The sequence below is a fragment of the Siphateles boraxobius genome, unplaced genomic scaffold (assembly GCF_051911475.1).
Source record: "Siphateles boraxobius isolate OS27281-9 unplaced genomic scaffold, OSU_SipBor_1 9, whole genome shotgun sequence".
NCBI lineage: Eukaryota > Metazoa > Chordata > Actinopteri > Cypriniformes > Leuciscidae > Siphateles > Siphateles boraxobius.
In genome coordinates this window covers 12022501-12037701 of record NW_027509219.1, presented here as the reverse complement: position 1 = coordinate 12037701, position 15201 = coordinate 12022501, and the positions used below count along the sequence as shown (strand labels likewise).

The 15201-nt window shown below is 39.5% G+C and overlaps 1 protein-coding gene across 1 annotated transcript in view; it reads left to right on the top strand.

The window, feature by feature from the left end:
- LOC143732110 (multiple epidermal growth factor-like domains protein 9) overlaps window positions 1-15201 on the top strand; it is a 48555-nt gene that overhangs the window by 14338 nt on the left and 19016 nt on the right. Inside the window, exons 3-4 of the mRNA XM_077222804.1 lie at window positions 5157-5296; window positions 8353-8490. Of these exons, the coding sequence (XP_077078919.1) occupies window positions 5157-5296; window positions 8353-8490 (278 nt within the window). The remainder of the gene's footprint in view (window positions 1-5156; window positions 5297-8352; window positions 8491-15201) is intronic.

Here is a 15201-nt window from a genome sequence, read left to right as displayed (position 1 = left end):
TTGCGCATTGCACTTTCTCCCGTTCAAAGTAATATGAGTGCACCATATTTGTATATCTAAAATCTTTGATGAAGTGTCATAAATGAGTGTTGTCTAATTCTAAAAATTCCTTCCACTCCTCATCTGAGAAGCAGGGCAGGATTTAGTGATCATGTAAACACTACTTTTGGATTCATGAATCGGAATGAATGTGTTCATGTAACGTGTTCATGTAAAAGTAGCTGCTGACAAGTGATTAAATCGTTTTCATTAATTAACGCCTCATTAGAATATATCGTATAATTTAAGTCAGTAAAATTTTTCATTAATTCACAGTGTGATCCTTATTAAACATTACTTGGAATGTTATGTTTTAGAACTCAAATAAGTAACGTATTTGGCTTTCAAAATATGTTTATATAAAAACATGAGTGTTTATGTATATTACTGTTTTACTAACACATTAATACATAATACATTACTAAAGATTTTTATGTTTTTGAAAGAAGTCTCTTATGTCCACCAAGGCTGCGTTTATTTGAGCAAAAATACAGTAAAACTGTAATATTTGAAAATATAATTACAATTTAAAATAGCCATTTTCTATTTTAATATATTTTAAATATATTTCAGAATTTTCCACATCATTGCTCCAGTCTTCAGTGTCACATAATTTCTTCAGAAATCATTCTTATATGATGATTTGTTGCTCAATAAACATTTCTTATTATTATCAATGTTGAAAAAAGGTTTGTTGCTTAATATTTTTTTCAGGATTTTCTGAATAGAAAAGAACATTTATTTGAAATCTTTTGTAACTTTATAAATGTATTTAGGTCCAAGGTCCTACCTTGGTCGACTTATTGCACTTTATTTCAACTTATTTATGAATTTAAATAATTAAGTGGAAACAATGATACTTTAATCAAAGATCTGAGTTAAATCAACTTGCAAATAGTTACTTGACTTGCCAGTGTAATGCTTGACTGAAATATTTATTGTGAAATATCATGTGCCACTTGTGTGATGGTGTATCATATTACAAATGACCTGTCCATACCAAAATACCACGTGCCTGAGAGTCTGTGCAGGTTTATTTCCGGTATTACAAGTATTTTTACTGATATTATCACAACAAATAGCCTACATCTTTTGCCAGGCCGGATTTTTAGTAGCTTTGTAGAATACAGCCATTTATAAGTTGCTTTTATCAGCTTTTCCTAAATAATACATAATGGTGTGTTTATATCCATACACATGTCTTTTTCAATAAGGCTAAATTTTTTCTCTAGAACGGGGGTGGTTGGATTTAGATAAGCATCATGATGCTACAAAACGCCACCCTGTTTGGTGTTTGCACAAATGCTAAATGTGCCACCCTAATGAATGGTTCTGTTCAACAGCTGGCTTTAGAGAGCCGTCTATGTCCCACAGACGAAGGGTCTGTCTGCTAATGAATGTGAATGCAAGGGAAGGGCGTGTGATTGATCATTATCTGACCTTGATAAATCACTACTGTTTGTGTGTGATACAGTGTGAGTGTGTGTGTGTGTTTGGGACTATCTTTATATGCTCTCACTGACTCGTTTTTTGAATCTGTAGTGTTTTTAGGAAGGACAGATATTTGCATTTTGCATCCGCCACAAAACCCCTTTTCTCCCGGTTGTATTAAAATGTTTACAGGCGGTCTTTCTGTCTTTCTTGATCTCCCGCGCTCTTTCTCTGGAGATTGTGATTGATAGGTCATATATGTCACACCTCACTCTCATTCCCTCAGAATGCTCTGGGTGCCGAGCCATCACCATGGTAACCTGTCTACTGGCCCGTGCACACGCACGCACACACCCACCCACACGCTCTCCCACAGCAAGTGCAAGTGTATCTACTAACACCCCACAAATGTTAAAAGGATTTGTGTTAGGTAACAATGCAGATGTGATTATTTTAAAACATATATCTATTGTGGAGGCAACACACTTGAGGAAAATGTTAGGAAGTGTTACACCATTTCTAGTGAATGGGAACTGCATCAACCAACTTGATATAGACTGTATTCTCCTCACATAACAACAAAGGAAAGGAGAATCATATTCAACCACAAAATGAAGAGAACATATAAGATATGATATAATGAATAAAGAAAATTAAGTCTAATTAGTCTATCTATAATTAAGTCTAATTATATTGTATTACTATATATATATATATATATATATATATATGTGTGTGTGTGTGTGTGTGTGTGTGTGTGTGTGTGTGTGTGTGTGTGTGTGTGTGTGTGTGTGTGTGTGTGTGTGTGTGTGTGTGTGTGTGTGTGTGTGTGTGTGTGTGTGTGTGTATGATAAAAATCACCCTGTCTTGACACAATTATTTTTAATTAAAATCAGCATTAAAGTCATGGCAGCAAATAACTGTTAGTAATAGATAAATTGTGTTGTATACTTTTACATATATTTAAACAAAATACTATGTTTTTTATATAACAATAATGATAAGATATTTATATCATTTAGGCTTGGCAGCTGGCTACTATGAATCAGAAGAGATATGCTAATTTGTCATGAAAATAATGTCAGAATGCAACAAAAATGTAGACTTCAGATATGTATATACTCTGTATCTCTCTACATATTTTTAAGAAACAATTAAATAAGTACAAATATAATGCGCTATATATATATATATATATATATATATATATATATATATATATATATATTAAAAGGACTGTACGTCTGTCCCTTACTACCTCATTTTCTCTCAGGTCAAATTACTAATGGTGTCTTAAAAGGAGGGTGTAGCGGTCTTTGTCTTTTTCTCCTTCTGTCTCTCTTTCTGCTTTACTTCACGCCCTGTTTCTGCTAGACCTGTAATATATAATTCAGGACGTGTGTCTGTATTTATGCATTCAGATTACAGATTGTGTGAGTGTATGGAGGAACAGGGCAGGGGAGATTATGTGATGCACTACAGGAAACATCTCTGCGGAACAGAAGTGTCACAATTTCCATATGTTATCGTCAATCAGTCTGTAAATGTGGGTGGATGGTGATAACACTGATGATGTTGTTCCTGTCCCTATTTTTAGGGCCATTCATCTATAGTTGTTTATGCTATTTTAATGACAGTTACTCACATTTCCCTTTAAAACTCATTACTGTATTACAAAAAAAGTGTATATATAATTAAATGCACCCTCAACTACACCCTATTTTTCTCTCTTTCAAAATCTCCTACTTTCTCTCAGATCTCTTTTTTATTTTTTGGTTTAATCGTCAGCTCTTTTATCGCGGCCGTTGTTGTTTTTCTGGGGTTTCCAGTGTAGCGATCCTGTCAGCATGGCTGAGCACTTTAAGCTTGTCCCACGGGTGTCATCGTCGCCCCTCTCTCATCTATCACTCGCTCCACTCATACACAGGAACCAATCACACAACCCCTGGAAGCCCCTCTTCGCCTCAACCTTCACCTCAGTCCTAACGCAACAGACCTGGGGTGTGAGTATGTAATTGTAGGATATGGAGGAGTGTTTATGTGTATGGGGAGTCTACTAATGACTGTTTTGAAAGAGTAAGGGCTAAAGCATCCATTAAATGACATGATAATCAGCTAAATTTCTAAATAAAAGGGTGATAAGCACAAGGGTTCATTAGTGGGCTTGCTACAACCATCTCTATTGCTATTGCTGATACGTTGGGTATGGGATTTAAACCAAGGAGGTCTATAATACCTGGATATAGCTATGTGTTAGCATTCCCATTCGTCTCAATGGCAGTTTTGTTGTGGGCACAGGACCCCGCAGAAGTACAATTTTAAATTTGCCGTCTTTGCTAAAATATGCTCAGTTCTGGTCAATCACCTGAGCCATAATTGCCATGTGATAAATCACTCTGGATATATAGGGGCAAAAATAAAGACCATCTTGCAACCACCAATACCTGCACAACTGCATTGCAACATATTAAAAAACACTCCAACACATTAGCAACCACTTGGGAATCAGCTAGCAATGCCCTAGCAAACACACAGAACACCCTAGCAACCACATTAAAAAACATGCTAAAAGCCACTCAGAAAACCTTAGCAGACACTTGGCAATTGCCTAGCAACACCCTATAAAATACATAGCCAACATGATAAAAGCCAATCTGAAAAAAACTTGTTAGCAGCCACTTAGCTATCGCCTAGCAATGCCCTTAGCAACACCCAGAACATTATAGCAACTATACAGAACACCCTCACAACTACCAACACCCCAATAACCCCATAACAAACATGCTAAAAGACACTCAGAAAACCTTAGCAGCCACTTGGCAATTGGCTAGCAATGCCCTATCAACCACCAAGAGTATCATAGCAACTACCTAGCAACCACCCAGAACACCTTAGCAATGCCCTAGCAACCACACAGTACACCTTGGAAATGATAAAAGCCAATCAGAACACCTTAACAGCTACTTGACTAACAACCCAAACCATCATAGCAACTACCTAGTAACCACCCAGAACACTTTGGCAATGCCATAGCAACTACATAGCAAACATGTTAAAAGCCAATCAGAACAACTTCACAGCTAATTGACAATAGCAATGCCATAGAAACCACACAGACCATCATAGCAACTACCTAGTAACCACCTAGGATCGTTCCCTGTGAGATTATTTTGGCAATTTGGTTTTTTTCTGAGGATCTGATTTACTCTGGTTGGATCTGAGATTTCCTACATATGTAACAATTCCAATAGCTTCAGTAGTTTCAGACTACTGTTATTTGGGGTTGACGACTTTACAGGCAGTAAAGATTAAACACAATCAGTGTTTGTGTGTGTATGTGTGTGTGTGTTTGAGAGAGTGAGAGAGAGACAGAGGGATTCCTGGAATCAGGTCTGAAGCAGCAGATGGTTTCAAATGTGGTCTGGGCCACAGGTCTCTCATGTGTACCCACATGAAATGGTGGAATTAAAAATGAAAGGTCTAGACTGCTGGTGTGTGGATGACTGCATTTTAGACCAGGATTGTTAGCTGTCTAGGGCAAAGCAGTGTGTGTGTGTGTGTGATAAGATACCACAGGAACAGGATGCACAACGAGGACGTTTTGAGCTTGTTGCAAATTGCATAATTGTTGTCAAGCAGAAATTTAGATTTGTTCATGTGTGTTTTCTGTGTTTTCTCTCTTGCAGTTCAGGTATGTGTACATGTAAGATAGGTGTTTACGGGCCCAAGTGTGACGACTGCCACCCTGGATTCTTCCACTTCAGCAGCACAGGATGCCAACCGTGCCGATGCAACAACCACTCCACCTACTGCCACCCTCAGTCAGGTCAGCCCAGCACACTTTCATCATCATTTGAAGTCTCTGCATTGAATATTAAAGTGCCCCTATTATGCTATTTTAAAGGGTTCCTAATTTTGTTTTGGAGGTCTCCTACAACAGATTTATATGCATCAACGGTCAAAAAACACCTTTTTCTCATAATATACATTGCACATCATCACATTTTTCAATGGTTCTCAAACGACTCGTCTGAGGATTCAGTCCCTCATTTTTGCGAGTCTACTCTGCTCTGATTGGTCAGATTTGTTGTGATTGGTCTACCGTTTACAGAGTGTTTCTAAAGGTCCATTACCATAACTGAACTTCAGCTCAGGAGGCTTCCTAAAGCTCAGTGATTGTACATACTGTAAAGACAGTAACTATGGCGTCAATTTTACCATATCAACCCGAGGACAAGTCCGACGATGAAACATTAGAAGAACTAGTAATTCAACCTGAACCTCCATCGCAAGGACGAATTGAGGAGGACATTTCTCAGTTATTTCAGCTACTCAGTTTGATGACATTATGAGATGTTGCGATGGTAATTCCTCACCATCAGCATTAACAAGTGTTTGTTCATCAACAAACCAATGTGTATATTTCTAATTTAATGCTGTATGTTAGCTGAGCACTAACATTAATGACTGATGTAACATTAAAGTTTTTTAAAACAAATCTTGCTCCATCCTTTATCATTACTCAAAGTAGTAAGAACCACTTTCGACCACTTCCAGAGGTATTCGAAAATACATTAGACCGGATTGCTTTCGTAGTGTAAACGCTCATGTGGTCAAATGCATTCAAACAGCCACAAAAGACCTTCTCTTCTCTCCACCTACTGACCCAATGTTAAAACTAGATAAACACATATGCGTCTCCCTCTTCTACTTGTGACCCAAACTACCAAACCGTATAATACCAGGTATAAACAGGTCTATAGATATACAAACACAAGACTTCCTATTATTATAAAACACAATATGAACCAAAAATAAAACCAGATAAAAAAAAACAAAAAAAAAACTTAACAAATACTCACAATCATACTCTCAGCCTTAAAGGGAGTTCTCAATGTAAAAAATAAATACATTTGGAGCTTTGACTTGTAAACATTATTAAATCACATAATACTCAATATTATCTGTTAATTTGCATTCATATACTTATGAATGAAATAGCATGCAATTTTAGTGAAAATATAATATAATATAATGCAATATAAAAAGACAAAAAGACAATATAATAACATGTTTAATACAAAATAAACTACTGGTCTGTTAATATAGTCAAGTAATAAAACTGATATATATTTGCAATATAATATATATATATATATATACACTTTTATTTTTTTAAAAAATTTTATTCGTATACATTTTGTGCGAGAAGATTATGATTCTTTTATTTTAGAATGACATGAAGATGAATAAAAACAATGGTTTTCTTTTTCAGTTAACTATTTCTTTAAACTAATATCTGCAGATCTGAGATTGACTCACCTAGAGCGATTCATCACAACATCCTCCACACTTCCCTCTCTTTTCTATCTTCCTCCCTGTATCCTAGGCAACCAAGGCTTAATTAACCTCAATTTGAATCCGAACCAAAAAACCCTATCAACATAATGCTCATGCTTTAGTGTGTGTGTGTGTGTTAATTTGTTAAGCAAACCTGCTGACATCTGAGAAGTGTATGCGTGTTTGTCTTAAATCATTTCACCCTGGCCTCAGTCTACTGATGCCATAGACATGTTTGGCAACTGCATGTTCAAGTGCATTTGTCTATGAACCCATCTGTCTCTCTCTCTCTCTCTCTCTCTCTCTCTCTCTCTCTCTCTCTCTCTCTCTCTCTCTCTCTCTCTCTCTCTCTCTCTCTCTCTCTCTCTCCGTGGTGTGTGTACAGATGGTAGCTGGTACCCTTTCCCCCGATGCGGAGAGCCACAGTCAGATTTACAGCCCTCCTCAGTCATAAAACCCAATCAGCATCTCCTGAGACTGCTTACAGTTCATAGACTCACACCCGCCCCGCAGCATAATACCACACACACACACACACGCACGAGACGAGCAGTAACTCACAGAGCCAGAAGAATACTGCGCATTTACACAAAGCCTTTTGGTCTTTCTTTTTTTCTCCCCTTGATAAAGCTGAAGCGATATTTTTCCATGTAAATAAAACAAAGAATGAAAAATAAAAATTGAACTCTGACATACAAAGTGAACATAAAAACTGAAAAAAGAAAGATATAATAACACAAGATTTCATATTCTCATCAAATACAATATGAAAAATAAAACATCAGACTAGTTAAACGAAAGAAAACCAAAACCTGTAACATATTAACATTCCCCTTGATTCAAGCGTAACTATTTGATGTTTTCATTAATATTTATAAGCATTATTAAATCACATAAAGCTCAATATTATCTGTTAATTTGCATTCAATTACTTAAGCATGAAATTGCATGCAACATTGGTTTATATAATACAATATTAAAGCAATTATCCCTGTGATGATGTGGTTTACAGTGAATTTAGGACAGCTAAGGGCCATTGTTAGGCACAACATAAAGTGGAGTTCATAAAACCCCTTTAGCTGTTCTAAATTCATATAATATATATTATAATATAATATAATATTCATTTGGTGTATGTACTTTTTTGTAGGGTATTTTACAATGGCTTCAAACACAGCGCAACCAATCAGAATCAAGGATCGGAACTATTCTTTCACATAATATAATATAATATAATATAAATGTATGTATCATATATTATGTGTGTGTGTGTATATATGTGTATGTGTGTATGTTCTCAGACTGGAGCCTAATCATCCACAAAATGACCCAGTACACATTTAATTTATTAATTAGAGCACTTTAAACTTTAATGATGGGCTCTCTCTTAAAAGGCAGATTTTTTTGAAGTCTCACTGTGCTAAACTAGTCCTCACCTTATACAATGATTTACATAATACTCTCAGGAAGTCTGGAAGTGTCATATTCTGTCTATACTATTGCTAATGATCAATTGTCCTGTATATTTTCCTGGTGTTTCAGGTGTTTGTTTGGACTGTCAGGACAACACTCAGGGCCACAACTGTGATGAGTGCCTGGTGAACTTCTACAGGGGGTCCGCGGAGGCCTGTCTGCCTTGTCCCTGCTCCTCTGAGACCTCCAGCGGCAGCTGCCATCTCGGTGGGTCTACATCTCTCTGAAATGTTGACAGGGTTCAGGGCAGCTTCTGGGTTCAGCACATCGTGTCCTGAAAGTGCCTTGGAATTATTCAGGAGGGCAGAAAAATGGAAGTTGGTTTATTTTCTCACTGACGGATCTTGACATTTACACTACCAGTCAAAAGTTTTTTATGTTTTTGTAACATTGAGTCTTTTAGCTCACCAAATCTGCATTTATTTGATCAAAAATACAGTAAAACAATAAAAAAATATTATTACTATTTCAATTGTTTTCTATTTTAATATATATTGAAATGTAATTTATTCCTGTGATGGCAAAGCTGAATTTAGCTGATTTTGTTCTCAATTATTATAAATTTTTTGGTGCTCAGTTAATAATAATTAGTTCTGCTTAATATTTTTGTGGAAACAATTATATATTTTTATGATTCCTTTATGAATAAAAAGTTCAAAAGAACAGCATTTATTTTAAATAAACTGTGTTTTTTTGTATTATACATGTATTTATTCAAATCAATTTAATGGTTCCTTGCTGAATTTTTTTTTAACTTACCTTCCCTAAACTTAGTGGTGTATTATGGTTTCCACAAAAATATTAAGCAGCACAAAAATAAATGTTTCTTGAGCAGCAAATCATCATATTAGAATGATTTCTGAAGGATCATGCGACCCTGAAGACTGGAGTAATGATGCTGAAAATTCAGCTTTGTCATCACAGGAATAAATTGAATTTTAAAATATATTAAAATAGAAAACAGGTATTAAGGTGTAATAATATTTTAATAATTGTAATCACTGTATTTTTTATCAAATAAATGTAGCCTTTGTGAGCATAAGATACTTCTTTCTTAAACATTGAATATCCTATTTATTCCAAACTTTGCCCAGTAGTGTGTGTAGAAAGTAAATAGGGTTCATTCAGAGATCATGTTATCTTTAAGGGTCCAGGCTTCAAGTTTGATTGAGCCAAAAATCGAATAGTTCATTATATAAGTTTCCTGAAGGTTGTTGCAAGTAACTATTGGCTTGTTGTACCTGGAGGTTTAATTGCATTAGGATGATTGAGTTGTCAGTGAGCATGTGGGAGTTTGTTCATTTCTTGATGGATTGATACATGACCATGGTTTAAATATTGGTTACAACTGAAAAATGTTAAGGTACCAATGGAGCCAATCAAAGACTTTGTTTTCATCTCAGCTTCTCTTCCATTGGAGGCAATCGCACAGCAACAGCCATGGTTATGCGGCTTTGGGTTGTCACTTTACATTTACGGTCAGTGGAGCCTGAGGAGGAAAGTCAACAAGCGAGTGTGAGGAAGAGAGAGAGAGAGAGGGCACTGAAAGTTCAGAACTCTTATATAAGTGTACTTAATATTATTTATATATTTACAGGTCAAATATGTAAGGCATAATGTACAGTCTGCCAATCATATTATATTTATACTGATAATGATCGTTGGACTTTACATTAAGCCACTTATTACATGGCTACTTAAAAAACAAATAAATACGTGGACATTAAATATTATTGAAAGTTGAAATTGTTTTATTATCTTATATAGTAGAGAGAGTGTAAAATGAGGGAGATGAAGCAGAACATCAGTGATTATCAATGTGTCAACAGGCCCACATCTGCGCCTCTCGCCGTCCACGACTGCAGGCATTTCACCTTCAGTCCAGATTTTGTGGAGTGGTGTAATGGTTAAAGATCTGTGCTGACGACTGAGAATTGTTGGTTCAAATTCTGCAATTGTGCTCTTGAGCAAAAGCTGGGAGGGAAGTTCTCTTATCATAAGTAAGTTTACTGGAAATTTCCCTGGTACTGCTAAATTACTAACTGCTTTTTTATTTTGAGGCTTTGCTGATTTAAAAAAAAAAAAAATCTTTAAAAATGGAAAAAAAATCTTAACAATCACTTGAGAAATGCAAAATTTAACATGAGACAATGTTTTTATGTGGAAAAAAGGTGTGAGGTTTAGTTGCAATTAGACTTACGGGGATTTGGCGGTCCACAGAAAAGTTATGAGAAAAATAGTACACAAATATAAATAAAGTAATATTTATAAAAAATAAAATAATAATTTTAATAATTTTAATAAAATAATACATTAATATAATATTTATAATAAATAAATAAAGACAACAATATAAAACAATAAAATAAGACAAAATGTAAAACATTAAAATTTGACATTACTATGGTTTATTTTTCTTTCTAAAAACCGGTTTTAAAAATTAGATTAATTACAATTTGTTCTACAGTTTTGTGTCTTCATGTTTATACATCTAAAAATACTCTATGGTGATTAGAAAATAAAATACAGATAGATAATACTTTAATCAGGAAAGAAAACTGTGATGTCAAATGACAACTGACAGATGACAAAAAAAAAAGTGGCCAAATGTGTGTGTGTGTCACTGTTGTGGTGTAGATGAAGACAGGCTGAGGCAAAAAACTCCAATTCAAAGATTTACTCAAAAGCAACAACAAACAGGTACAGGCAGTCAGAGGGTACACACACAAAACACAATAACCGACCAAGACTAACTGAACAGAAGGATACTAAATACAGATACTAATCAAACATAACGAGGTGAAGACAGGTGACACGGATGAAGATAACGATGAACAGGCTGGTAAGTGAGGGAGTGAGTTCAGGTGTGGAGACAAGGAGGATTCTGGGTAGTGTAGTGCAGACAAGGACAAACGGGTGCAGACGAGGACTGTGACATTACTCCCCCCTCCCAGTAGGTGTGACCTCACGCCTTAGAACAGGGGTGGGAGGGTGGGCATCCTGGAGTCCTTGACGGGAAGGCGGACCGGGTGCAGGAGGATGGACTCCAGGATGGACCAGGCGGCCATGGCGTAGCAGGACGTGGGCATGGCCAGGGCGGAGCAGACAAACCCTCGGGCGTCCAGGGTGGTGAGGACCCTTCGGGCGGCCATGGCGGTGAAGACCCTTCGGGCGGCCACGGCGGTGAGGACCCTTCGGGTGGCCACGGCGGTGAGGACCCTTCGGGTGGCCACGGCGGTGAGGACCCTTCGGGCGGCCACGGCGGAGAGGACCCTTCGGGCGGCCACGGCGGAGAGGACCCTTCGGGCGGCCACGGCGGTGTGGACCCTTGGACGGCCGGGACGAAGACCTATGGCCCCCCCCAAAAAAATACTTGGGGTGAGTGCCCCGGATTAGGGACAGGCTCAGGATCGGGAACAGACACTGGCTCAGGTACAGACACCGGCTCAGGATCAGCAGCCACTAGAACAATAATAGCCACAAGGACAGACACAAACACAGAAACAGACACTGGCTCAGGCACAGGAAGAGTCTCTGGCTGGGCAGATGGGACATGCATAATCTCCGCGTGCCTGACGTACTCCAGCAGTGAAGAGGGCTTGATGCTGGATGGAACCAGTGACGAAGAGGGCTTGGTGCTGGACGGAACCAGCGGCGAAGAGGGCTTGGTGCTGGACGGAACCAGCAGGGAAGAGGGCTTAGAGCTAGGTTCATGGGCTGTGACGAATGTGTGTGCTGCACACACACACACAAAACAGCCATGGATCCCACAAGGAGCACTGCGTCCTCCAGAGCTGGCTGGACGGTCTCTGGCCGGACGGTCTCTGGCCGGACGGTCTCTGGCCGGACGGTCTCTGGCCGGACTTGGCTGACGTGAAGCTCTGGCTGGACGTGGCTGACGTGAAGCTCTGGCTGGACGTGGCTGACGTGAACAGACCCTGGCAGCGGTGAAGGCTCGACCGAGCTGGACGGGACCAGCGGTGAAGGCTCTGTGCTGGACGGGACCAGCGGTGAAGGCTCTGTGCTGGACGGGACCAGCGGTGAAGGCTCTGTGCTAGACGGGACCAGCGGTGAAGGCTCTGTGCTGGACGGGACCAGCGGTGAAGGCTCTGTGCTGGAACGAGACTCATTACCGGGGATGAGGACAGGAGGCGTGGTGATAGAGACGGCTGGAGATGGTGGTTGAGTGGCGATGTCATCAGCCTCACCTACGGTGAAGGTTGAGCCACTCAACCACAGCACATGATCCAGGTAGCGGGCAAACGAGCCTGGGATTGCCGCCGCTAGAGCTTGCTGGTACAGATGGGTATCCAGTCCGCCCCAAAACACTGTTTTTAAGACCTCATCTGACCAGCTTACCCCAACAGAAAGCTCCAGGAAGCCGAATGGATCAGACGATCGGCTGGGGTCAGATGGAAGCGGGCAACTTCCATGCTTCTGAGGTCGGTTCTTCTGTCACGGTTGTGGTGTAGATGAAGACAGGCTGAGGCAAAAAGTTCCAATTCAAAGATTTACTCAAAAGCAACAACAAACAGGTACAGGCAGGCAGAGGGTACACACACAAAACACAATAACATTACAAGAACCGACCAAGACTAACTGAACAGAAGGATACTAAATACAGATACTAATAAAACATAACAAGGTGAAGACAGGTGACACGGATGAAGATAACGATGAACAGGCTGGTAAGTGAGGGAGTCAGTTCAGGTGTGTAGACAAGGAGGATTATGGGTAGTGTAGTGCAGACAAGGACAAACAGGTGCAGACGAGGACTGTGACAGTGTGTGCGCTCGCATTTCTATACTAGTGACTAGTTTCTCTGGTGATGTTAAAGGTGGTAAACCCTCATGTGTTGGCATCATGAATCTGGCACAGGCATGGCCGAGGAGTTCTCATCGCAGGGATGGGAGGAGTGCCGAAAGCAATTCCTCCGCCTTCTGGCCACTTCCGTCTGTCACTGCCCGGCAGTGTGTCTGTGTCTCTCTGATTCACTCCAGACTTGTGCATGTCACAGGCTGTGGCAGTAAGGAGAGAGATGTGGTTCAGGGAGGGGGTTGTCCTGGCAACAGCGCCCAGTAAGAAAACAGATCAGTGGGGTCATCATGACTATTGAAGCTTGCATTGCTGCGTGTGCGCGTGTGTGTGCGTGGGTGTGAGACATGGCAGTTTTTGGATATGGTACTATGATAATACTATGGTACCTTGGAGTACCACTTAAAAACCATGAATATGGTAATCCTTAAATACCAAAGTAAACATCTGAGTACCATAGTGTTACCATCTGATACATCACTGTACTATGGTACCATCATAGTACTTTTTGCTATGCTCACAGACAAATAAGAAAAAAAAAACTTTACTTTATTCTCCAATGTGTTATTTTTTTATTCATGTACTTATATATATTATATGTATTTAATATTTTTTTTTATTATTATTATTACATTTTTTGGGGCTGGTTGATTAAGTGGGGTAAGGGGGAGGAACCAAAACATGTCATTGTTACAAACTTTTTTTTCTGATTGATGTTCATGTTAAAAATAAAATAACAACAACATGATTTAAATTAAAATATATTCTCAATTACGGCTTATTTTTTATGTTATTCTGCATGTTTTTATGTTATCACTGCACTGTAGAATATGATGCCAGGCTTGACATTTGGCTCCACCTTGCTGTTGGAGTTGGAACTACAAGCGTCCCCAAAAAGTATTTTACACTCAAGTTATGCTTAAAATTGTCTGAATTTCAATGCATGAATAATAAAACAATCAAATCAAGATGCTAGAGTTTTTCTTAGAACTATCTTCACTTTTCAGAGCCATAAGTTTAATTGGCCTATATATATATGTATATATGTATATATATATATACATACATATACATACACACACACATATATATATATATATATATATATATATAACTGTGTCTCTAACCCTTAAAAAGCCCTTCGGCTCATCAGACCCTGATCAGTCTCAGGTGTGCGGAAATGTAGGGTATTGAGGGGTGGAGTTCCCGACTGAACCAGCAGATGGAGCCATAGCCGTTCGTGGTTGCAACCATCTCAGGGAAATGTAGCGCCCCTCCAAGAGACAGCCTCTCGTGACATCACACATCCCCCTCCTCGAGACCGACGTCCTCGTCGGAGTGAAGGAGGTGAAGAAGGCGTCACGCCGAGAGAGGGCATCCGCATTGCCGTGGCGCTTGCCAGCCCTGTGGACAACAGAAAAGTTAAACGCTTGAGAGATCAAAACCATCTGGTAACTCTACTGTTCGTTTCCCTGTTCCTGGCCATGCATTGCAGAGGGGCATGATCAGACATCACTGTAAAATGTCGGCCCAGGAGGTAGAACCGTAGGGATTCCAGGGCCCAGGTTAGAGCGAGACATTCCTTTTCCACAGTGCAATAGTTCTCTCTTGGAAGTAGCTTCCTGCTTAGGTAGAGAATGGGATGTTCCTCACCGTCATGTGCCTGGGCGAGTACCGCACCCAGACCCACCTCTGAAGCATCCGCCTGGACAATGAATTCTTTCTTGAAGTCTGGTGCCACCAGGATCGGACTGGAGCACATAGCTCGCTTCAGGTTGATGAAGGCCGCCTCCGCCGCAGGGTTCCATCTTACCATTCGTGAGTGGCGTTTGGTTGTCAGGTCTGTTAAAGGTGTAACTATGATAGCAAAATCCGTAATAAAACGTCTGTAGTAGCCGGCTAGGCCCAAAAACGACCTCAACTGTTTCTTGGTTATGAGCTGTGGCCAGTCCTGGATGGCCCGCAACTTGGCTTTCTGAGGCTTGACCAACCCCCACCCAATGGTGTACCCCAGGTAGTTAGTCTCACTGAAGGCCAGCCTGCACTTCCTTGGGTTCGCTGTGAGCCCTGCTTCTCTGAGTGAATCAATCACAGCTTGCACTC